The 25400-nt window shown below is 46.6% G+C and overlaps 1 protein-coding gene across 3 annotated transcripts in view; it reads right to left on the bottom strand.

Annotated features, from left to right (window-relative positions):
* The window catches only part of RCC1L (RCC1 like), a 29902-nt gene extending 5112 nt beyond the window's left edge, over nucleotides 1-24790 (bottom strand). For all 3 annotated transcript variants that reach the window (XM_084881996.1, XM_084881994.1, XM_084881995.1), the window contains exons 1-10: nucleotides 24407-24790; nucleotides 23171-23300; nucleotides 19176-19304; nucleotides 18036-18102; nucleotides 17379-17430; nucleotides 15615-15699; nucleotides 13423-13604; nucleotides 7481-7568; nucleotides 6475-6648; nucleotides 4094-4179 (exon numbers count right to left, since the gene is read on the bottom strand). In XM_084881996.1, the coding sequence (XP_084738122.1) occupies nucleotides 4094-4179; nucleotides 6475-6648; nucleotides 7481-7568; nucleotides 13423-13604; nucleotides 15615-15699; nucleotides 17379-17430; nucleotides 18036-18102; nucleotides 19176-19304; nucleotides 23171-23300; nucleotides 24407-24730 (1317 nt within the window). In that variant the 5' untranslated portion in view covers nucleotides 24731-24790. The remainder of the gene's footprint in view (nucleotides 1-4093; nucleotides 4180-6474; nucleotides 6649-7480; nucleotides 7569-13422; nucleotides 13605-15614; nucleotides 15700-17378; nucleotides 17431-18035; nucleotides 18103-19175; nucleotides 19305-23170; nucleotides 23301-24406) is intronic.
* Between the last annotated feature and the right edge of the window lie 610 nt (nucleotides 24791-25400).

Raw genomic sequence — 25400 nt, 5'->3', positions numbered from 1 at the left:
GGATATGCCTGCAACCAAGGTACATGCCCTTGATCGGAATTGAACCTGGGACCTTTCAGTCTGCAGACAGATGCTCTATCCATTGAGCCAAACTGTGTTTTTTTTGTTTTGTTTTGTTTTGTTTTATTAAGGTATTATATGTGTACATATCTTTCCTGCTTTCCTTTAAAATGACTCATTGTTCACAGCCTGGCCTTGGAAATGGGTGGCACTAATCAAGGACTTCCATACCCACATGGCCACCCCAGTTCTCCAGAAAAGGGGCGCTTTCTATTATTATTTTGAATAGGAAATACATTCACATAGCTACAATATAAAATAACATTTAATGAGAAAGAATAAAAAGACATTAAGTACCTTTTACTACCACTATGATCTGCCTCATTCCCTAACCTTCCCTGATGTGGAAACCACCTTTGATTGGTTTCTAATTGTCCTTCCAGAGGTTCTTGGTGCAATGAGAAGCAAATGCCACATTTATTGATTTTTTTACAGAGGAAGAGAAAGGGATAGAGAGTTAGAAACATCGATGAGAGAGAATCATCAATCAGCTGCCTCCTGCACACCCCCTGCCGGGGATGTGCCCGCAACCAAGGTACATGCCCTTGACCGAAATCGAACCCGGGACCTTTCAGTCCGCAGGCCGACGCTCTATCCACTGAGCCAAACCGGTTTCAGCAAGATGGCAAGTTTTAAGACTACACCTGTACCACTTACTCCTCAGCCCTCAGCTACGACGCCACGCTGCTTTTCTGACCAGATCTGAATCCCGCCATCCTGGCGGGGTGGGCAGTGTGACAGCTGGAAAGGGGTTCTGTAACAGCCTGTGGAGTTTACTGAGCGTAAGAGGGAAAGGCCTAGTCCAGATGGCCTGGCCTAAAAGCCCAGAGGCAGCAGTGCCGGCCCTGCAGCGTGGCGCCTGTGGCGTGGGGAGACAAGTCCATTAGGGCTCCTGGCCACAAACAAACGGACGCTAGTAACCATGTTGTGCTTCCCCCCTCCCCTCCCTAAACAAACGTCTTTGGCAAAGCCTATTAGAGAAATCACTAAACAAACAAGAAGCCGTGCCCAGCTCATCGCCAAGGCTCGCAGATGCGGAAAGCATTCCAGGCTGGCCAGGCAATGCCTCTGTGGTGACCGGGCCCAGGTGAACTCTTAGCAACCCCAGGCCATTAGCGCACATCTCCCTGACCGCTGTCAGGGGGAAGTGCCCTCTCCACACTGACCTGCACCCCGCTGCTGCACTCACGCACTGCTGTCCTTGTTCCCCCAGCGCTCTGGCCATTGGTTACAACGCAGAGCAGACCACTGGTCTTGTTTGCTCGCCAGGACTGTGGCCTGGCCCCGGAGGCCCACCTCTCGGTGGCTCAGTGGTAAGCAGTCATTCGCAGTCTGTCTCTGAACCGAGTCCAGAAGAAGAATGCCCTCAGCCATCTTTTATTTTTGTCCTTGTCAAGGTTAAAAGGAGCTTCTATTCTAAACCAATTTAGACCCACAACATTACTGCAAATGGAAACAGTTCGAAAAACCAAAAGCACCTTTAGCCTAAGTGAGGGAAAAGTTTGCGCGAACTCAGTTTAGCAACATCTCTCCCCACAATGACATGTTCCTAAAACAAGCGCCCAGCCGGTGAAAGACAGGAAGGCTGAGGGCACCGACCCTGGGCAGTGGCCGGCCCAGCAGACCTGCTGCTCCCCACTTGGCCGCTTCTGAAATGTCCTTCTTGGCGTAAGCGAGCAGCTGAGGAAGGAAAGGAGCTCGACCGGCAAGGAGACACTGCCCCAGAGCGCCAGCTGCCACAGTGCCCCTCTCCCCTGAGGCGGCCGTAAGAGAAGGCGGCCTTCAGGCACAGGACTTCCCAGCCTGTGCTCCCAAACCCAGCCTGGTACTGACCACAGGGGGCAGCACAGCCTGCAGCAGGAAAACATCCTGGAAAGCTTCGCGGGGTTTAAATCAGGTGGCTCTGACGTCACTACATGGGCCTACAAACTGAGAAGCCCAGGTTCTGGGAGTCCAAGAACAACTAGTCAGTGCCTTGTAGGAGCTATAGATAAGACTTTACTTTCTTTTTCTATCTTGGAATACTTTTTAAATGATGTTACACAGCCCCCTCTGAAGATTAATAACAAAATTCAGTGTATTAAAGATTAAAAATATCCTGTAATTTTTTTTCTAAGTGAATAAAACAGGACAGACAGGAGCAAGGTCCAGCTACCCAACAATAGTCAAATTGAGTATTTAAGGAATCCAGCTTGGTTGATCCAAAACCTGGTTCCTGCCACCACCTTTGTCCCAAGCCTCAGCCTTGCAGCTCAAGCTTGCAGAGTGGAAAGCCACTCTTATCTCAGCACCATTCTTCAAGCTCTCTCCTTAACCCATCCACAAACAGGGCTCAACAAATGTACAAGGAGGAGGACAACGGTTTGGCAAGAAAGGAGCCACGTGGCCCTTTGCTGATGGTACAGATGCAGAGAATGACAGCCCCGAAGGGAGGTTTGATGGGTGATGAGTCAATGAAGGGGTGTCTGGTCTGAGTGGCAGTGGTGTCCGCCCCAGCAGCATGCTCCTTCCAGCTTCACTGCCGGCCCGAGGCCTGGCCCAGCCATTTCGGTAAGGAACATGCTAGACTTCAGTCTCAGTTTAGGGCTGTCCTACGTCTTCACTCTGACCTGGAGGAAGTGGAGCAGGAGAGGAGCCCCTCGTCCCAGCAGTCATTGGCCCAAACCCCAGGTGCTTTCCTGTTTCCTATGCCTCCCCGCAGGAAGGCCTTTGGTGGGGTTCGAGAGAGGGCAGTAAGGAACTACCAGGAAAAAAAGTAGGTGTTTAAATCACATTATCGGTATTCCATTACCTGCGGTACCATCCACTGCCCGTCACCTGCCTCTCCATTCCTCACACATGATGGCATTTCCTAGCTCAGGGAACAAGAGAGGGAGCCCCAGCCACCTCGGGGACAACTCTGGGCCATACCAGTTTCCTAACAAGTGTGAAGTCTCTGTTTTGGCCTGTCCTCTTAGAAACCACACCTGCTCTTTATAAAGGAGCCAGAGCCTGCCAAGCTCTCGGGGACAGGAGAGGCGGCAGCCGAGGGAGGGACCGTGGAAATGAGCCCCTAAAGTAACAAAGAGCCGCAAAACATTCTGCAGCGAGTTCTGGACAAACCTCACTTCACTCCTTTTGCATTTTTACATGTGCTTTCAAAAGATACTTTACACAATTTCAAAGCACATTACCAAAATCAAATTTGTTAAATACTTAGACATGTGCTGCTCGCGCATGCACGCATACGCACGCACTTCCATAGGCAGCGCCTGTCTCTGGAGGGAACAGCAGACACCAATTCTGGTGGCTGCCTCTGGGATAAGACATGGGAAACTGATTTTTCATACTACACTCTGAACAAGGACATATGTTCTGTATTCAAAAAAGTAGCTTTTTTTAGAACTTAAAAAACCTAGTAAACAACACTAAGATAAACTACAATTGAAGAAAGAACTTTTTCTCCTTTAATTTTCAAATGAGTCTTTTTGTCTAATTGCATCCTCCCCCTAAGAAAAACCTTTATTTTTTCACTTTGGTGCCTGTGGTAAGGCATTCTAAATATTAAACATCCGGCTTTCTTTTAAATTCACTGTAAACATTCCTCGGCACAGGCCTCTGCAAACAGCTCCTGGAATGCCAACTTCTCCATTTCAAACCTCTCCCTGTCAGCATCGGAGCCTCCGGCACCAGGCCTGCAGCTTGCTCCTCTGAGGCGTGCTTCTGTTTCCTGCTCCACGTCCCCAAGGACAGCCTCCGAGGAGGTTCTTGCAGAGCACCACGGGGTGGAACCCACGCAGGCCATTCCTCCCACTGCTCACTCAACAGGCCACAGGAAAGAGCAACGGCAATGAGCCCACAGCCAGACAAGTTGGTGCTGGGCGCTGGCTCTGGACCTCACCTGAGCGGCCTCACCAGGCGCCACAGCAGGAGGAGGGCACCTGGGACCCGGAAGTGGGGGAGGCAGTCCTGGCGACCCGGTGCCGGGCACTGCTACCGCATCAGGTGAATCTGCCCTCTGGGCCCGCCGCAGACCCGCCCAACCCAGGCTTACCCTCCATGGGAAATACTGGTCTTCCATGCGGCCAATTCCCAGGCAGCCTCGGATGTTTTTGCCCCAAACAAACAGCTCTCCTTTGTCTGCAAAGAAAGGAAGATGGTGGCTTGGTTGGGACTAGGCCAAGGGCAAGTCTCCAAGAAGAGGAAGGATCATGAGAACAGGCGTTCCAGAACCCAGTACAGAGTCCAATGTTAAACTTCAACTTCTACCAGACAAGAAATGCTTCCTCTTGAAGGGAAAGCATGCTGCCCCATGCCAAACCGTGTCCTAGCCCAGGTTTGCAGTGCCCATCGGTGGGAGACGCGCATGTGCGTGGAGCACAGGGTCAAGGAGGCTCCGCACAGACCTCTCAGCTGGCACCCGGGGGGCCCTCTCACACAAACAACTACGTCCTGAAATACGAGCATCCTCAAAGTAGGATGACTGCCATGCCTTGTCTGGGTTTCCACATGCCAGGAATATTCAGTCAAGCGACAATGGGGACTGGGTACCTCTATGGGCCAGGGCTAGGTCTGTGTGCCAGCAGGTGGGACAGGACAGTGACTACACATGCTTGGTTCCTGTCCTCATAGGACTAGTTGAACAGTTAGAGAGAAATGATCAAACCAATACACACATGCTTACCCACTAACAGTACCAACAAGGAAAAGGACCGAGAGGCTGTTATAGAGAAAGCTCAGGGGATTGCAACTAGACCTGGGCTCTGGGAATGTCAACCTCCAGGAAAGGATCCAGACATGGCAGGGCAGCCTCAGTGCTGACCTCCATCCCCATCAGCTTTGGGCACTCCTTGGCCCAGCGGCCCTATTTAGCTCCCCCACATCTGGCAAGCAGAAGTAGAAAAGGCATGGGAAAGCCAGGACTAAAATAATCTGGGCTGGTTAAATAAGGAATCCTTTCGTTACAAGCTGTCAGAGCTCCTCTGGTCTGTCCAACACCCTTGGTCCTCCAGCCTCAGATTTTACGTGTTTAACAGAACAATTCAGTCTGGTCCCAAACTGTTAAGACTTCAGGGTAAACCAACCAATCCCAACTCCCAGCTGGTCATATGCGAACACTGGGCACACAGGGGAGAAACAAACTCTGATGCTCTCTCTACTGAAGGACAGTAACTGGCACTTGGGGAAAGCTCTATAGAGGATTTCATTTCAGTGTGACCCAAAATGGCCACACGGGTTACACCAAACAGAAAACAGTCACTTCATGTGGGTTTCCAAGTATGTGGCTTCGAACATAGTGTAAGCCTTAGAACAATCTGGAAAATAGATCACTGACACCTCCAGAGTTAGTCCACAATGACTCTTACTAAGTTGAAGTAGCTTTAAAAAACAACTCACAGGAACTAGGTTCCTTTGCAAATAGAAGTGGCTGACTCTGCCTGAGGGGCAGTGAGGGATCCTTAACCCGTCAGCGCTGCTACCACCTGGTGCTTTAAGACACACAGTCGGGCAAGACTTCGACCACTAGCCCCAACGTCCGCACTGAAGCCCCAAAGCCTGGAGCTCCGACAATTCCAAATGGTGATCATCTGGAGCAGTCCTCACATAGCGTGGGGCCAGAGCACACAAACAAGAATGACCCGAACTGACTGTCCCAGCCAGATGTTTAAAAAAAAAACAACCAATTACTTACCATGAGACAAGGAAATAGGGAATCTGCTTGAGAATCACAAAATGAAATGAAATTAATACAGTCTGATGATTCAAGTCAACTAAAGAGGAACAAATTGAACCAACAGTCACTGCGGTGGAACAGGAGATGTAATCAAGAAAAGCACACATTCTAGAAGTCTGCAGAGTAACTGGATATGTTATGGCTGTGTCATTTGGCAAACCTTTGCAAACATCTCCGTTTCAGCCTTCCCTTTGATCATTCTCTCCCACAGCACTTTGGAGAAATTGGGCAGATTTACTTCCACGAAACCACGGACAGTCTTACACATCTGCTCCTTGCCATCCCACGTTCCTGGGTCAGACTGGGGTTTGGGCTTGGTCAGGCAGTGGGATTAAGCCCCACACATTCATTTCCTAATTACCCACCATGGATTTGCCAAACCTCTGCTGGTTTTCCTCCACACCCCAACACACTCAAGGGTCCCCTCTCCGACCACCAATTGGTAACCTCTTGAGAAAATTCACTTTCACATTAGCCTAACCACAAACCAAATGAACCAAGATAAAACTCCAGGATGAAAAACAGATACACATTATACAGCCCCAAGCCAAACAACTTCTGGATTAGCCGCGCTCTCTAATTATCCACACAAGGGTACCGCGCCACTGGATGGATGGAAACTGAGAGCTGCCCACCGACTGGGGCTGAACCTGAGAGTGAAGCTCTGTCGGTCTCCGGGGCCGCAAGGCTTGGTCACTTACTAGTAAGGGCAGCAAAGTGGCTGAGTCCACATCGAATTCGGGAAACCTGGACTTCGGGGTTGAACTCCGTTAAGCCGAAGAGAGTGGGTGGAACCATTTCTGGAAGAGCAGTTTCCACTAGGTTTGGTCCTTTCCCAAGAATTCCGTAGCCCCAGACAAAAACACGTCCTTCTCCTACATTACAGGAAAAACAACGGTCAGTAAGTCAAACCAAGAGCAGCCCCCGCTCACTAGAAATTCAAACTGCACCACCAAGAAGCACTACATCCACATGCATTTTCCCCTCCTTGCTTGGCAAGAACATGCTGACAGATATTTAATGTTTCTTTTCTCCTCTTTCAAATTCTTGTTTGTGGAGTATGTCTAGCCAGCTCACCAATCTCAGAATACAAACTTCCCACATCCTGAAGGTAACCTGGACAGGACCCATCCATAAATCACCCAGAAACCCCACGTGAACACCGGAGAGCCCTCAAAGGACAGTTTTTCACAGCAGCTCTATGTCTCACAGTGATCAGAAGACCAAGCCAAGTAACTAAACAACTTTTGGGCAGAGTCCTAAAACTCTAGAAATGATTTTTTGGTAATAAAAAGTTTAATACTCATCAGTGGTACCAGATGTTTAATCCGAGAGGCGTGGATCTCAGTATCTAAACCCTAAGGCTGTTCTCTCTGCCTTGTTTCCTGTCCTGGCAGCCTCCCTGGAGAAGGCAGAGCTGGAGTCTCTGGCCCAGGCTACGGGGCAGGGAGAAAGTTCACTCCCCACTTCAGAGGGCTGCTACAGAATTATTAAGCTCTGTGCTGTCTACTTACATATCACGGCTATTATCTTTCTGTCAAGAATATCACCGCACCCTCTATTAGCTGAACTCAATCTAACTAGATCTGCCCCCAGCCACATTCCCTTCCTCAGGCCAAGGTCTGCTGCCTGTGAGTCCAACGGACACCGACCTTCCACTATGCAACCCACCTATAGCTGCCCAGTGACTCTGCAGGAGGGTCTCACCATTTAACACAGCACAGCCAGTGCCACCGCACGCAGCCTGCTTCACCTTGCCCACTCCGGAGAAGGGTAGGCACCGGGGGACGTTCACCTAAACCAAAGGAAGGGCCCACACTGTTAGGAAGACAAACCAGCGAGAACTTGGAAATAATCTGGTCTTGTGTACAGAGTATATAAGTCCCAGTTCATTTATCCATGCCACAAATATTTCCCAAACATTGAACACTGAACATATGCTAACTATCTAACTGGGTATTGGGAATGAGGGGAACAAGACACCTGGTCCTCTCCTAGTCTCCTAATTTAGCTGCCAGCCTAAATTAACATAAAATTAATTTGTACTCAATGCAATGAAGGAAAGTACATGGTCTCTGAGAATGAACGTGAGGGAGACTGAGTTTGGGGGGAGTAGCAGTCAGGAAGGCTTCATTTTTCTTCTGCTACCTGAAGGATGAGTAGAGGTAACTAGGCGAGGGGAGAAGAACAGGACACTCCTAGTAGGGGAGATGGAATGTGTAAAGGGAATGAAGTGAGCATGGCATATTCAGGGAGGTTAAACAAGGTCAGAGTGGCTAAAGCAGAGAAACAGGCGGGGGGGGGGGGGGGGGGGGGGAGGAGAAAGGGTCATAGTACAAGAAGCCAGTGGGGAGAGGGCACCCGGATCATGCAGGATGCTATGGAACTTCTAGAGGGGAAGGAACATCATGGACGTAGGTAACAATGGAGAAGGACCAGAGTGTGGGGAGGAGCATGAGTTCACTCTTGAATGTATTGAACTCAGTGTTTAGAGACGTCCAAGAGGAAATGTCAAGTACTGCTTAGTGATGTCTGGAACTCTGAGGTGTAAGCATATAGATGCTAAGTGCAGCCAAGGGTATGCTAGGATCTTCTAAAGAGGGAATATGGAGGGGGGGGGAAAGCAAAATCCACACCATGAGGATCTTCCACATTTAAAAGCCTGGCACAAGAAGAGATCCAGTAAATGAGACCAAGAAGACCCTGGTCCGCATGGCTCAGTGGTTGAGCTTTTGGCCTATGAACTACAAGGACTGTTCAATTCTCAGTCCGGGCACATGCCCCAGTTGTGTGCTCGATCCCCAGTGTGGGGTGTGCAGGAGGCAGCCGATCAATGATTCTCTCTCATCATTGATGTTTCTTTCTCCCTCCCTCTTCCTTCCTCTCTGAAGTCAATAATAAAAGAAAAAAAGAAAAGAAAAAAAGAAAAAAAAAATATATATATATATATATTGTTTGTTTGTTTGTTTTTTAAATGAGACCAGGAAGTGACACCAAGAAAGTTGAGAGAGCACTAGAAGAGTCTAGCCATAGGGCAAAAGGAAAAATGGTTTTCACAAAGATGTCATTGTCAATATCAAATGCTGCTGAGAGGTCAAGAAAGATACAGAGTGGAAATGTTCTTTAGATTCTTTATTATTCTTCTTAGCAACATGGATATCATTCGTATCCCTATCAAGAGCCATCCAGCAAAATTCATAAGGGTGGAAACTAAGTGGAATGGACTGACAATACGTCAGTGTGGCTCCTGAGAAGCAGGAGGTAAAACTAAGGGGTAGGGTGGGGAGAATGGAAGGAGATGGAGGAGCCACCTAGGGCTTTAAGATGGAAGATCTACGAGTCAGGTGAAAAGACTGAGGGAGGCACCAGCAGAGGACAGGTTCAAGTTTTGGGAAAGAAAGCCCAGCAGATAGAGGACGGCTCCTGAAAAGGTGGAAGGCGATGGGATCCAGGGCAGAGAGAGAAGAGCAGCTTCAGCAGGAAGAAATACACCTCCACCGCTGGAAAAGGAATGTGTCCAGGGTGGGTGCAGACACAGGTACGTGTATGTGAGCCATAGCACTCTGGCTCATATACATACTGAGGGCATTCTCGTCCAACAGCATCTGCTTTCTCTATTAAACAGGAGGCAAGGTCTGCTGAGAGTGAGAGATGGGAGGGTCAGGGGTTTGGAGAGTGAAATGTGGCCAGCTTAGCCTTCCAGCAGGATTTGGTCTTGGCACCTCTACTAAGAAATAACTTTGGAAAGACAGATTGTTAAGTGCTTCAGTGACAGCCACGAATCTTCATAGATTCACTTTCAAACGGAAATAGCTGGAAGATAACAGTCCCTAAACTGACTCCAGAGGAATACAGGGACTTACAATCCAGAAAACGTATGCCTAGATAAAGTGGGGCTGTAAGGGATGGGGCCGGGCCTCTGCTTCTTGGCTCTCAGAGAGCCTCTTTACCTCACTGTGCTCTGGCACAGGGCCCTCAGCAAGCACTGAGAAATGCTCTCGCAGCGCCATTGGAAACAAATCCCTGTTGTCACTGACAGGATGAGGTTCAGACCACAGTAAAGAATCTTGGTTGTGATGGGCTATTTCTCAGATGACCTCTAATAATCGCAGTCTCCTCCTATTCGCACCCATATGTAATCCCTGCCCTGTGTGGGGGCTGGCCCTACTGACTTGCTTCTTCTTTTTCCTTTTTTTTCCAGAGAGGAAGGAAGAGGAAGAGAGAGATAGAAACATCATGAGAGAGAATCACTGATCGGCTGCCTCCTGCACGCCCACTGAAGACCGAGCCTGCAACCCAGGCATGTGCCCTTGACCAGAATCAAACCTGGGACCCTTTAGTCCACAGGCCGACAATCTATCTACTGAGCCAAACTGGCTAGGGCCTGACTTGTTTCTAATGAGCAGAATACCAGCATTAGTGAGGGAAAGTCACTGCTAAGATTAAGTGATAAAACACGGGCTTATGTCTCACTGGCACTCGCTCTTGCCTTCTCATTTGCTCACTCTGATGAAGCCAGGTGCCATGTTGTGAGTTACTACATGGAAAAGCCTACGTGGCAGGGAACATGGGAGGCTTGGCCAATAACTATGAGCTGGCTGGCTGCCAGCAAGGAAGTGAGGCCCCAGTCCAATGGTCCACAAGGACCTGCATTTTGCCAGCAACCCCAGTGTGGTCCGGAACGCAGGGCCTTCCCCAGTGAACCCTAAGATGACTGCGGCTTTTGAAAGACTCAGAACCAGAAGGCCCAGCTAAGCCACCCCAAGATTCCTGACCCACAGAAACTGTGAGATGATAAATGTGTTTTGTTTTAAGCCACTAAGTTTCGGGGTCATTTGTTATGCAGCAATATGTAACAATGACAGGACACTGGACCTGTCCCCCACAGGAAGGCCATGGGAGACATTTTTCTCAGGCCTTGGCATTAGGAAGAACAGTACTTCTCCTGAACACTTTATTTGCTATTTATTTTACAGAAACAATGAATCATTTCAATGACGGTTTTCTCTTTGCTTTGGCTACTAGGAAACTCAGAGCCAAATCTGAAACCACTTCTAGCCACTGAGCCAGACCACAGAGCATGCATTTTTTCACCTATTAGCTGATCTTAGTTTTCCTTTGTGCAAGTTTATCATTAACATATATTTAAAACCCTTCCTGAAGAAAAAAAGAAACACAAACTTCTGTATTTGTCAAAAGTTTAATATTAAAGAATGTAGTATGTTTTTTAAACAGTCCTTATCTTTTAGAGCAGGGGTCCTCAAACTTTTTAAAGTGGGGGCCAGATCACGGTCCCTCAGATAGCTGGAGGGCCGGACTATATGAACTACTAATTCCTACTGTAACACCTCGGCTGCGCTCACTGCCCAAAAAACCTGGCGTGCCGGAACAGACTCCTATGCGGTCTGCATGTGGCCCACGGGCCGTAGTTTGAAGACCCCTGTTTTAGAGATACATACTGAAACTTCTATAAAAGAAATATGACACCTAGAATTTCCTTCAAAATAATCCAGGATAGAGTAGATGGAATTACAGATGCAACAAAATTTGTCCCTTAGGGAGTATGGGCTTTTTTTTTGGGGGGGGGGGGGGGTGTTAAGGGGATAGTTGAATTTAATGAAAATGTCTGGAATTAGATAGTGGTGATAGTTTGACATCCTTGTGACTATACTAAAAACCACTAAATTATATATTTAAAAATTGTGAATTATATCTCAATTTTTTAAATGGGCATTAGTTGGTAATTGTTGAATATTGGTAATAGGTAAAGATTAATTATGCAATGAGCTCTACTTTTTGTTTAAATTTGAATTTTTCCTTAATAAAACATTTGAAATTCTACTGTAGTGGAATCATGGTGGCTGGCTTCAGTGAGGACGGGCTAGTGGTGAGGCGAGGCTGCGGGCATGGCTTCAGAAGGGCTGCTAGTATTCTACTACTTGACCTAGGTGGAGCTGCACAGCTGTCTTAATTGAGCTGCATGCACATGATCTGTATGCTTTGGGGCATATGTTACACAGCAACAAAAAGCAACAACAGTGTGACAGCATAGGAACTTAGGTAAATAGCCTCATTATCCCGGCACGCCTCAAATACTGCCCTAAACCAGGACTATCTCATCAAAGTACTGATTTAAAAAAAAAAAAAGGCTTTTGCACTTAAGCTTTCTTTCTTAATGCCAATGAAATTGTCAAGAACTTGGAATCTTACCCGGCTGGTGTGGCTCAGTGGTTGAGTGTCAACCTATGAACCAGGAGGTCACAGTTCAATTCCTGGTCAGGGCACATGCCCTGGTTGTGGGCTCAATCCTCAATAGGGGGCATGCAGGAGGCAGCCAAACAATGATTCTCTCTCATCATTGATGCTTCTCTCTCCCTCCCTCTGAAATCATTATAAATACTAGTATACTAGAGGCCCAGCGCACAAATCTGTGCACGTGTGGGGTCTAACCAGCCTGGCCCCAATCAGTGGATTGGAACTGGGCCTGTGGGGAGGAGGAGACAGCGGGAGGTTGGTTGGCTGGGCCAACAGGGGGAAAGGGCTGAGGGTGATTGGCCAGCAGGCCCCACCCCAATTGGGGGGCCAATTGTGGGTGGGGCTGGCCATGGGGAGGGGCTGTGGACAGTGGGCCAGATGGCCCCACCCCTGAATGGGGTAGGGGGAGCCAATCAGGGGTCAGTGTCTGGGGGAGGGACCTGGGAGGTTGGCCGGCCAGCTCCAACCCCAAGTGGTGTGGGGGAGCTGATGGAGGACTAGAAGCCCAGGTTGGCTGGCTGGCCCTGCCCCTGATCAGAGTGGGGAGGCCAGTTGGGGGTGGGTCTGGCTAGGGGGAGGGGGGAGGGCCAATCAGGGTGGTGGGGCCCATCTGGTGCAGGGCCAGCTGGGAGGAGGGGCCGCAGAAGGTTGGCCAGCCGGCCCCATCCCCCGATCAGGCAGGTTTGCTGGCCACAGTGGGCATCATAGCGACCGGCAGTTCTGTCGTTACGGTGTTACAGTCACTGGTTTTGTTTTTTTATATATAGGTATTTTTAAAAAAACAAAAAAAACTTAGAGCCAAAACCAGTTTGGCTCAGTGGATAGAGCGTCAGCCTGTGGACTGAAAGGTCCCAGGTTCAATTCCAATCAAGGGCATGTACCTTGGTTGCGGGCACATTCCCAGTAGGGGGTGTGCAAGAGGCAGCTGATTGATGTTCCTCTCTCATCAATGTTTCTAACTTTCTATCCCTCTCTCTTCCTCTCTGTAAAAACTCAATAAAATATATATATTTTTTAAAAAAAGAACTTAGAGCTTTGAAGAGGCAGTCTTACAACAGATTAGGTCAATGGTCGGCAAACTGCGGCTCTGATGACTAGAGTTTGCTGACCACCGCATAAGGCATTACCCTTACCCAGAAGTTTTTACTTCAGGTTAAAGACATTAGTAGATTATTAAAATGTTTTTTAAGTGTTTTTCCCTAAGGCGGTGGTCGGCAAGCTCACTAGTCAACAGAATGGTAAACCGCAGCACAAGTCACGGTTTGCCGACTATGGGTTAGGTCTTAACATTCCAGCACTTTATACATCACACTTTGGTGAAGAACCTCTTAGAAATGACCTTCATACACCATGTTTACAAACCTCCCAGCACCATGCTATAAGCAACCTTATACCTGTGTGGAGTCCGTGACAGAGGCCAGCTGCAGGTACTCAGAGTTGCCCCAACCAAAGAGGTCTCCATCAGCTGACACAGCCAGGCAACAATCACCGTAGGTGGCGACCTGGACCACATTCACTCCTGCAAGGTCTCCTCCCAGCTTGGTGGGTACACTGGTGATATTGTAGTGGCCCAGACCTGACACAATAGAAAATACCTCTGAGTTATTCTCTTACACCTTACACAGACTTAATATATGCCAAACACATTTGAGCCCTTCACAAATATCAAAAATCCTAATCTGTTCCTCTGCATGCCAGGCAACTTCCATGTTCTCCCAGAGGCAGAAAAAGGCATCACTGTAACTAGATCATATTAAAACTCCTGAACTTTTCTAGGTCCAATTCAAGTTAGAAAAGTTCTCAAGATGAAAGCCTACTATACAATGAACATATGAGACCTTGCATATATTAAAACGAGCAATTTCTAATGCACTGCTGAGCTTGCTGGTAAAACGAAGGAAATCTCTCCAGTTCACCCACCCAAAAAAGTAAACAGAAACAGGCAAACTGGCGTGGTAAGCAGTAAACAGGACAACACGGGACTTGCCCGAAGGACAATGTCATTATCTGCACCTCAGTAGAGGGGAATCCCTGAGCAGCACAGGGAGGCAAACACTAAACCCTGGCTTCAGGGGGCTCAAAGCAGGGTCATACTGGCATCAAAAGATACTACCAACAGAGTAAAAAGGCAAAATGGAAGAAAATATTTGCAAATCAAATATCTAATAAAAGATTAATGTTCAGAATATACAACAAATTCAACAACCACAACAAAAACAAATGACCCAATTAAAAAATTACTACCTACTTCAAAGAAAATATACAAAGGGGCAAGCAATAACTATATGAAAAGATGTTAAAGTCATTACCACTTCACACCCATTAGGATGCCATTATTACAAAAAACACACAAAAATAACAAATGTTAGGGAGGATGTGGAGAAAGTAGAACTTCATACACTGTTGGTAGGAACGTAAAATGGTATAGCTACTATGGAAAACAGTATGGCAGCTCCTCAAAATGTTTACTTGGAATTACCATGTGGCCCAGCAATTCCACTCTGGGTATATACCCAGAAGAATTGAAAGCAGGGTCTCAAAGACATATTTGTACACCTATGGTCACAGCAACATTATTCCAAATAGATAAAAGGTAGGAGCAAACCAAGTGTTTATCAACAGATGGATGGATAAGTATTCTGGTAATGTGTTATATACATACAAAGGAATATTACCCAGATTTAAAAAGGAAGGAAATTCTGACAGATGCTACACAAAGGATGAACTTTGAAGACATTATGCTAAGTAAATAAGCTAGTGACACAAAGAATAAATACTTTATGATTCACTTATATAATGCACCAACAAGGGTCAAATTCATAGAGGCAGAAAGGAGAACAGCAGTTGCCAGGGGCTGGGAGGAGGAAAGAATGGGGAGTTACTGTTTAATGGGTATAATAAAGTTTCAATTTAAAAAGATGAAACAGTTCTGAAAATAGATGGTGATGAGGGTTGCACAACAATGCAGACGTACTTAATATCAGTGAACTGTACATCTCAAAATGGTTCAGATGGAGCCGTAACTGTGAAAGTTGTATTAACATGAAAAACCATTTTGTATAAATTTAAATGATAAAACAAAGATATAAAAATCACACCAATGCTATCATTACAACATAAAAAGCTGTACTTCTATGAACAAGGACTGGAAAAAAACATAAGACTGAACAAAGACAATTTGGTGGTGGTAGGATTACTGAGGATTTAGAAAAGATTTAAATCTTGAATTTAAAGGCCCTGCCTTTAGATAAATTTCAAAAACAAAAAGATTAAACATATAAAGTGTGTGAAAGCTTATCCCTCCTTCCTTCCTCCCTTAATGATATTCTTCTGAAATCAGCTAAAATGGAGCTCCTTTTAGGCGGCACTTGTTTCTTCAGAACTCCTCTGTTGCGGAGCGGCTCCAATCCTCTATCCAATTCTTTATAATCCGTTTCCATGGGGATGGGGACGGGAGACGCGATGACTGCTCCCCAGGAAGCATTTAAGAGAGGTAGGAGTCACAGTAAGGAAGATGGGTTCTAGCCTGTGGGAACCCTACAGCTCACAACGCCATACTGCACTGGCCGGATGAAAGGTACAGTACCTGTTTGCCCGTCCGCACCCCAGCCACAAGAATAGACTTCTCCTTTATCCGTCAGGAACAGACTATGGTCCTGGCCACAGGCGACCTATCAGACAAACAGAGGTAAGGTGGGTGAGAATTCTTCCAAGCCCAGCATCCTAGTCAATGGACCTGAAGCCCAGTAGCATTCCCCACCGCTCCTGAGCACCAAGCAGGCTGGGTCCAGCCAGCAGGATGCCCCACACTGTCTCCATGTCTTATTCACTTTCAGTGTACTACAGCTCGCGGTCTCCCACTCCACTGGAACTGCTCTTGCTAAGTAAAGTGCCAGGTGTCCTAAAGAGCTCCTCCACTGCCTCCACACCTGAGGAACCACTCCCTCCTCCAAAGCCTTTCTCTTCACTATTTCTCTTCTGCCTCCCTAAGCCTCTACTTCTTACCCTTCAGTGGTGGACTCCTCCCAAGTTCTGTCCTCTGCCCTCTTCTCTCCTGCCTTCACATTTCCCAGGAGACTGTATCCATTCCCAAGGCTTTCGCTGTCACCTCCACACTGTTACCCCCAATCCCAACAAATCTACTGAGTTTGGACCTATTTCCCTAACTGCCTAATGAGAAGCACTCTTTATTGAACACTTAGTATGTCGGGCACTTTATGTTGAGTCAATAACCAAGACCACCCAAGAAACTGAATCTCTGAGAAGTTAGGTAACTTATCCAAAGTCACCCAGTTAATATGTGGAGAAGCAAGGAGTTAAACTTACATCTCTGTGACTGAATCACTACATTCCACTGCAAATCTCCTCTCTTGCTCCTCCCGCCCTCCTCTCCCAGCCAGTCCATGCCTGCTCCTCCTCCCAGAGGCCTCTCTCTGGGTTGAGAACATCATCAGCCAAGTCATTTGCCTGTGGAATCACCCTCAACTCCCTTTAGCATGCTCCCTGCCCCGCTAATCAAGCCCCAAATCCAGTCAATTCTCCTTACCTGTCTCCCATCAGTCCCTTCTCCCCACGGCTTCCCAAGTGACCCTGATCCCTTCCTCCCCTCCTCTACTCCATACCATGGTCAAGTTATCTTTCTAAATAGATCATGATTTGGCTGTCACTCCCCCTGGTGAGAACCTTTGATAGGCCCCAACTGTCAAGAGGATGAAGTCTAAACTCCTTAGCAAGGCATTCCAAACCATGCACTGTCCACTCTGAACCCGTCTTCCAGCCTATCCCACACCACTCCCCCATAAGCACATCCAACTCCAGCCCCACTGCACTTTCTCAGCAGTCAGCGCCTCCAGCTGCTCCCTCTCCTCGGCCAGAAACTTTTCCTCCCACCCTTCTCCAGTCTACCTGATCAATTCCTCTGCTACCTCTCCACGGTGCCTTTTCTCCCTTCATTCCACCCCACTAGACTTAGCAATTCCCCTTCTGCTACTTTTATAGCATTTCCTTATACATTCACTCATTTAGGTACTCATTGTAAGTACCGACCATGTGCCAGGCTCTACACCAGAAATGGGAATAAATAAAGCCAGGCTAGAACATGCACAGTGCTCTGATATAGATAGGTTTTTTTAACCTGTGTCTCCGACTAGAGTGTTATCCCCCAAACTTGATTAAACTTTGTCCGCTGGCGATCTACTGCAAATTGTGGCCTATAGTAAGCAAGTAGTCATTTTACTAAATGATTAATTCAGAAAATCTGCCTATAAAGGTTGCCATCACTCCACCCATCTTTCTCCCTTTAAAGTGCCCCAGCGAACAGGATGAGTGTCTTTCAGCCCATGCCTCTTACCTGGACCACTTGTCCATCGAAGTTCTGCATTCTGTGGACCTTGTGACTTTCACTACACCGGGAGCAATTTGGGGAGAAGCAAGAGGTATGTTCATGGTAAGCATTGTGGGGTTCTGGCCCCTCCCCTGTCACCCTCAACTGTGGCCCCCGCATACTTAATAACTATCAGGAAAACTCTCAAGGTCAAATATAAGGCAGAATTAGGCCAAGGTGTGAAAGTACAACAACACAACGAAACCCTTTGACGATTTTCATAGGCTGCCAGAGATGAGACTGGTAGTACTTAGAATCACCAGCACAATACAATAAACCAGAGGGAAAGTTTTTTGGTTTTTGTTGTGTGTGTGTGTTTTTTTTTTTTTAGACTAAATGAATAGGACTGAAATAGAGGAGAATTTTTGAAGTTAATCAATTTGGTTAAAAATACAAAACTAATTCAAAGAACTTCTATACATCACAATCAATGCTCATGCGCCCTCCCCTCCTACCTAGCTAATGCATGGCGCTCAACCTGCCATAGAACATCTTCTCCACAACTTTCCAGTGAGTTCTCGCTGCTTCTCACACACGAGGAACCCTTCTACTGCTCTGTGGATCCATCACTCAAGAAAAGCTTAATGTTTAACACAACTGGGGAAGGGGGTTGCAGGGACTTACCTGTAAATTTCATCTTCGACCACTTTTCTTCCACATTGCCCATAAGCATTGTTTCCCATGCTGAAAACTAAAAAGTAACACCCCAATTAAATCAGTTCTTCAGATTCATGGAATCCTGGACTGTCAGGACTGAAGGGGGGTCTCAAAGTGATCCTAGTCCAGCCATTCACCCTAGCTGCCATTTCGTTCCCTTCTCCAACATTCACAACCTGCACAGGCAGAGCCACAGGCATGGTGGGGTCTAGACCCGCCACATCAGTGTGTGCCACCTTTACTGTCACTTCTGCCCTCCCCTCTGGACTCTAGTTCCACCTCTCAGAAATCCCACGTTACACAAAGTAAGCACCTCCTGTGAAAGCCTCAGCACCCTCATTTCTTCTTCTTTTTTTTTTTTTATTTAATATATTTTATTGATTTTTTTACAGAGGGAGAGGGATAGAAAGTTAGAAACATCGATGAGAGAGAAACATCGACCAGCTGCCTCCTGCACACTCCCTACTGGGGATGTGCCCGCAACCAATGTACATGCCCTTGACTGGAATCGAACCTGGGACCTTTCAGTCCGCAGGCCGACGCCCTATCTACTGAGCCAAACCGGTTTTGGCAGCACCCCCATTTCTTAAACCTGTCACTAGGTTGTTCTCGATGCAAAAATTCCTCTGGAAAAAGTTCCTCAACACTCTCTTCACCTTTTCTTACAAATCACACTTAGCCAGAAAATGAAATTTTAAAAATTTTGTCAAGTTGGCCTTTCCCCAGAGACTGCTCTTCTGGAGAGGATGGAGTTACCCAGAAGCCTGGACACTAAAAGGCCCCACCACCTGGAAGAAGTGTTAGCAAACAGGCTTCTTTCACAAGCAGCCCAGCTCCGTGAGTTTATGCAAAGGAAGGGGGAGCCTTGGTATGGCTGCCTGATATGTGTTGTCACATCTATAGATAACCTGAGATTTTCCAAGAACCACCGAGAGCAGAGAGCATAAAAAATTTAGCAAGGTCTGCCCAATACAGCTCTCTCGAGCATCCTACTGCTCTGCTCAGGATATGCCAACAGCTTCACTAAACAGGCCTGGTTCAAACAAATGGTCCACTTTGGGCCCAATGGCAAGAAAGAAGTTCCTCCACTCCTCCATTAGTCCTTACCTCCTTCATTGTCTGTGAGGACCAGAGAATGGGCTCTGCCACAAGAGACCTGTAGCACCCGTGTGTCCTGAGGTCTGTCCAGAGGCAGTGGAACTGGTGAGGGCTCCAAAACATACTCGTATCCCCTCGCTGAAACAAAAACAATCCGGTTCATTACACTGATTGAGAGTCATAGCACTTCTAACATTAGAAATCATATCATTGAGCGGTCTCATTTTTACTCAGTAAGACGTCGGAATGACTTTCTCAAGGCATATAAGCTGGTGGCAAAGCTAGGACTGGTTCCCAACTCCCAACCCACTGCATCACATTGCCTCCATTACACAATCCCAGTAGGGGGCGTGCAGGAAGCAGCTGATTGATGATTGGGTTATTGAAAAGCATAATCGTCTTAGTTAAAAAGTCTCTTCCCATGTCACTTAATACCATTTGAATTTTTAAGGAAAGCAAAAGCTTTTTTCTTCCTGAAATACCCACTGAAACTTCTCAGTAAAGTGAACAACACAAACATTTTTATATTAAGGGAAGCAAAAAGAATATGTAGATGCATTTACATTATGTAACTTATATTACATTATGTAGAATATGTAGATGCATTTACATTAAATCACTGTAGGATAACCTGGACACTGTTAACGCAGGCTGCCTTCAGGGACATGTGGCTGGGAGGACAGATGTGAAAAGCAGACTTTTCATCATATACTACTATTCTATACTGCCTTTAGGATTCTGAATTATACAAAGAAGAAAATTTTAATATTTCAATAAGAGGAGAAATTTATTAGAAGTCAATCTACAGAAGAACCTTACTGTTCTTTACAATCCTACTAAAGAAGCCAGATTAGTCTATGTAAAGAATTCCTCTTGTAGGTTTTAAATGATGGGCTTTGAATATTTATAATGTAGGCTGGAGGTAAGGAGAAAATAAATAAACACTCTATTTTTCTCTTTTGAATCCCATGCTAAAAAAAAGATTTTGCCTGCCTGGTCGGCATGGCTCAGTGGTTGAGTGCTGACCTATAAACTAGGTCACAGTTCAATTCCCAATCAGGGCACATACCTGGGTTACAGCCTCAATCCCAGTAGGGGGCGTGCAGGAAGCAGCTGATCGATGATGCTCATCATTAATGTCTCTCTCTCTCTCTCTCTCTCTCTCTCTCTCTCTCACACACACACACACACACACACACACCCACACACACACACACAAAATCCCTTCCTCTCTGAAATCAATCAAAATATATTTAGGAAGGAAAAACCAAAAAAAATTTTGCCTGTCAAATAAATAATTACTGTTATAGCAATAAACCTGCCCATCTGTTTCATTAGTTACTAATACAATTTTCAGACAGAGTTTTTGATCAGCATGGAATAATATGCTTATCACAGTAATATTATATGACTCTAGGCAAAAACCAAAGAGACTAGACAATGTTGTTAGTTTATACAGCCCAATTAGCTGAAAAGATTCAGTCCTTTAGAATGCTGAAGTGACTCACATGCCCCACTACTATCTATATAGACTCCTAAAGGTCTGGAAGCTGTAAATACAATACATAACATTTAAAGGGCATATGGCTCTAGATTCAACTACCAAGTGACATGAAATATAAAGGATCATGTTAAGTGGAGATGCAGGCAGCAAATTCCAAACTGAAAAATTCTATAGGATAAACGTGATTTCTTTAATAAGTAAATTTCAAAGGAAAAAGATTAAAACAGACTTAAAAGACTTTTAAAAATCTTATCAACCAATTGCAATTGGTCTGGATCTTATCTAGATTTTGATTCAAATAAAATTTTTAAATATATTTTTATTGGTATAAAAAATGTGACATCTTACAACTATTAAGACTTCAATACTAACTTAAAAAATAATTCTGATATAAAATTAAGTGGAAAAAAGCAGAAAACAAAGCATATGCTGTGATAAAAATAAAATACATATTTGTATATGAATGAGAAAACAAAAAAATGAAAAGAAAGGTCTATTCTAGTACGTATATCTAGGTATTTCTCCCTTAGTTTAAAAAATATCTCTTATTGTTCTTAAAATACTATTTGGCTAATGTGTACTTTTAACAATATCTTTTTTTTTTTTTTTTTTTCACAGAGAGGAAGGGAGAGAGATAGAGAGCTAGAAACAACAATGAGAGAGATACATCGACCAGCTGCCTCCTGCACACCCCCCACCGAGGATGTGCCCGCAACCAATGTACATGCCCTTGACTAGAATCGAACCTGGGACCTTTCGGTCCGAAGGCCAACGCTCTATTCACTGAGCCAAACCGGTTTCGGCTAACAATATCTTTATAAATAATTTCTTTATAATGTCATTATAATTTTTTACAATCCAACTGTCAAACAACTGAAATAAAGACTGCATCCTAAGGATTTAATTGAATTTCCCCCCAGACCATATCCTAGGTACTGTAAAGTATTGCAGGCTCTCTGCAAGCCAGGAAAGAAAGGTCATCTCTTAGGGGCCAAAAAGGAACATCTCCACTCATCAGCAAATGCTTTTTTGCCTAACGGTTCAATTTAATTACACCAATGGGGCTGAAAAACACTCTAGTTCAAATGGTTTCAAACAACATCCTTCAAGACTGCATCTATTTTGTTATGCTTTGGTGTATGTAATGACTAGTGGTCCGGTGCACAGATTCAGGTACATTGAAAGGAAATTAATTAGAAGAAATATTTTAATATTGCTATTCGCCCTTTCTCTAAAATAGAAATGTCAACCAAATTCATGATCAACAATGACAGATCAAAACACATAGGTGCGACTGGCACCAGCAAAAGCTTTATATGTATTAATTTAGCCTTTTATATGTATAGAATAAACTTCCTTAATTAGAACTGCTTTCTGATTTAAACTTTTACCAGCTCAGGGAAGCACCCCAAATTCTCTTTCAGGTAATTGTCAGCAATACAGCTGTAAATATCAACATGAAGCACATTATTATTGTAGATCACACAGGGAGAACAAAGGGTAAAATGTTTAACTATATTCTACAGTAGGGGTGTCGAACTCAATCAGAGAAGGGGCCAAAATCTAAAATCCAGCCTAAATCGCAGGCCGAATGGTTTACTGAACAGTCATAAACTGACAATGTCATAAACTGACAGCGGAGTGCAGTGATGACAGCGCGGTGCGGGCCACATTGCAAGGCCTGGCGGGCTGGATTTGGCCCGCGGGCCTTGTGTTTGACACATGTGTTCTACAGAGTGAGAAAATCTGAAGTCATTTTCAAGTTCCTGACTTCTTTTCAGTCGGGTTAAGTTTCTAAACTTTCTAAATCTTCATTTTCCAGCTAATGAAAAGAAAATAGGGTTCTACCAAGTCTCCTATCTACCTACTCCAGGACTTCTATGAAGATCAAATGAGAAGAGGCACAGAAAAGCGCTTCACAGACGTTTGGTTAAAGTGTAAAATGTTTGCACCTGGTATAAAGCAAAGTGTGTCCCTGGGCTGAAGAAACTCCAAGGAGGCTAGTTGTCACTAGGGAGAGGAAGGCGGGCGTTGCCATGTGATGTCATTTCCTGGTGCCCACAGCCACCGCTTTTGGGCTGGGCTGTGGAACGCATTTTATGCCATGGGGTCTCGGCAGCCTCGGTTACAATTTGATGGACTGTCACACCAGGGTGGCGTTGGGGCCTGTGTCTCACTTGGAGGAAGCTGAGTGTTGCTTTGTTGGCACCAGGTCCCTGGTGCCATTTCTTTGTAAATGGCCAGTGCGTGTCACAGCAGCTCCTGCATTGAGCATCTGGTGGTCAGTGTGTGTCAGTGACCAGTCAGATGGGCAGAGGGACACTTATCATATTAGCCTTTTATATATATATATATATATATATATATATATATATATAGAGAGAGAGAGAGAGAGAGAGAGAGAGAGAGAGAGAGAGAGAGAGAGACAGACACCCATGAAAATCCAAAGGGAGTTCTCAGACCAGTAACAGCAGAAAAAAGCCAAGGTGAGAATGCTCACTTTTATCTTTCCGGCTCCTGTGAAATCCAAGCTGAGAATCTTTGTTGAGGCCCATACCCCAAACTTTCGTAACATCTTTGGTTTTCGAGGACAGCAACGTGAATCCATAGCCACAAGCAGCTGATGAAATCTGAAAAAGAGTTCCCATAAGGCATTAACTGATTTGTGATACCAAGTTTTATTCAGCAATTTATGACAGGTAACTTATCCAATTTAAGAACATCTACTGTTAATATAGCAACATACTGTTAATTAAAAAAAAAAAAAAAAAGCCCACAAACTGGCAGAAAATATCTGCACACATCATACATGTGATTAAGGACCTATAGCCCGAATACATCCAAAACTCTTACAGCTCAATATTAGGAGGTAAACCACCCAACTTTTCATTCAACTTGAGTTTAAATTCCTTTATCTTGAGCTCTCCAGTTTGTTATCCTTGACAGAACTTAGGAGCCAAACTGGTTAAACCTGTTTCTCTTTCACCCCCCACCAAGATTTCCACCAGCATCCATCCCTAAGCCTCCCTTTTGAAAACTCTCCGGGTGCTGGCTTCCGGGATAAGCCGGGCTGAAGCGGTCCTGTGCTGTGATCTTTTCCAATCCGAGGCGAGTTAAGGTCTCTTGTGCAAATCACTCTGGTGTGCTCGGACCACTCACCCTTCCTCTCTCATTCCTGTTACCGCTCCAGCTAGCATTTCCTTGCCAGTTCTTTACCGACCCCAGCCTGATGACTCTCCCAAATGCTGAAGGCAAACCATTTCTTCCCTCCACTGCTTCCTTTTTTTTTTTTTTTTTTTTTTTTTTTAATTCTCTTTCTATTGCTTGATACCTGTAACTCATCTAGCTTGAATATACTCCCAAGGCCAGCTGGCCCACATTTTCTCTGACCTTTTTTAGTCGCCTTTCCTAAACCGGAACTTCTGGAGTCTCAGGGGTCACAGTGCGAATCCCACTGTACGTGCCCCTACCAGCTGTGGGGTCTGGGACTTGTCCCTTAACCTCTCCGAACCTCCCTTTCCTTCCGTGTAACTGGGGGGACAACCCCGACTCCCGGGGTGACGTGCGGATGACACGGGCGGGCCACAACACCTGGCACAGGTCAGCCGCTCGGTGGATGTTGGCGGCGCCCCAAGACGCTCCCCTCCGGGGCCCACTGCCCGCTCGGGGGCCGTCCTCCCGGCAGTGGGACCACCCCGCGCCTCGGGACGGGTAGGGAGGGAGCAGCGGCCCGCACCTTCTGATCCAGCTCCAGGCGGTAGGGCACGGGCTGGATCCTGCGGCGCGGCCGCGAGCCGGCGCGGGGCCCGGGGCCGGAGCCGGGCAGCACGAAGGTGGGCACGCCCAGCGCCCCGGAGAAGCTGAAGCCCCACACGAAGATGCGGTCCACACGGGCCGCGCGCTCGCCCACGTACTGGAACACGGGCGCGTCCGCCTCCGCCTCCGCCGCCTCGCGCCGGCTCCGCGAGCGCCAGGCCGCCGTCCAGTGCCCCCGCCCCGGCCCCGGCCCGCACAGCCAGCGCCCCGGCCGAGAGGCCGCCGCCAGCGCCGCCAGCGCCATCCTCTGCTTCTCGCCTCAGCGGCTCCTGGGCGCCGCCATCTTGCGTGACCCTTGACCCCACGCCCCGGCGGAAGAACCCGCGACCATGTTTCCTATTGGCTGAAGGCAAAGACAGAGGCCGGAGGCCGAGCGAGCCGTCGGTGGGGACCGGTTCCCTCCCTGCCCGAGCTCCAGCCGGCGGCCTGAGTTCACTTCCCTTCCCGCACAATGTATGTGTGCTGAGCATCTTTCTTTTTTTTTGTGCTGAGCATCTTTCATGTTTTTGCAAGGCTCTTCACTTCTTAGCAATCAGCAAGAATAAAACGTAAGGGCTGGCCCACTCTGAGCAACTCCAGTGGAGTGCTCTCCCCTACCCTGTTTTACTCCTGTGGCCACTGTCCCTAGTAATTTCTTACCTAAGTTGCAGCTATTCCTGCTCCCTTTAGCTACCAAGCCACTCAGTCCGTGCTCCCGCCACAGTGAGATAGAATGTAGCTTAATATTGTCGTTCACTGCGCAACAGCCTGCAGCGATTCCGGCTGGCCTCCCCAGCCGCCCCTCCACCTGTACTTCACCTGAGTCAGGTGTTTCTACTTGGGATTTTGAAACCCGGTGCTGTTTTCAGGCCTCCCTACATTGCCCACTGCCTCCTCTCCCTGCACATTCTGACAAACTCCTCTTCATCTTCTGA

This window comes from Pipistrellus hanaki (genome assembly GCF_964339955.1).
Source record: "Pipistrellus hanaki genome assembly, chromosome: 4".
Classification (NCBI taxonomy): domain Eukaryota; kingdom Metazoa; phylum Chordata; class Mammalia; order Chiroptera; family Vespertilionidae; genus Pipistrellus; species Pipistrellus hanaki.
The sequence above is the reverse complement of the archived record's forward strand: the minus strand, read 5'-3'. Positions and strand labels throughout refer to the sequence as shown.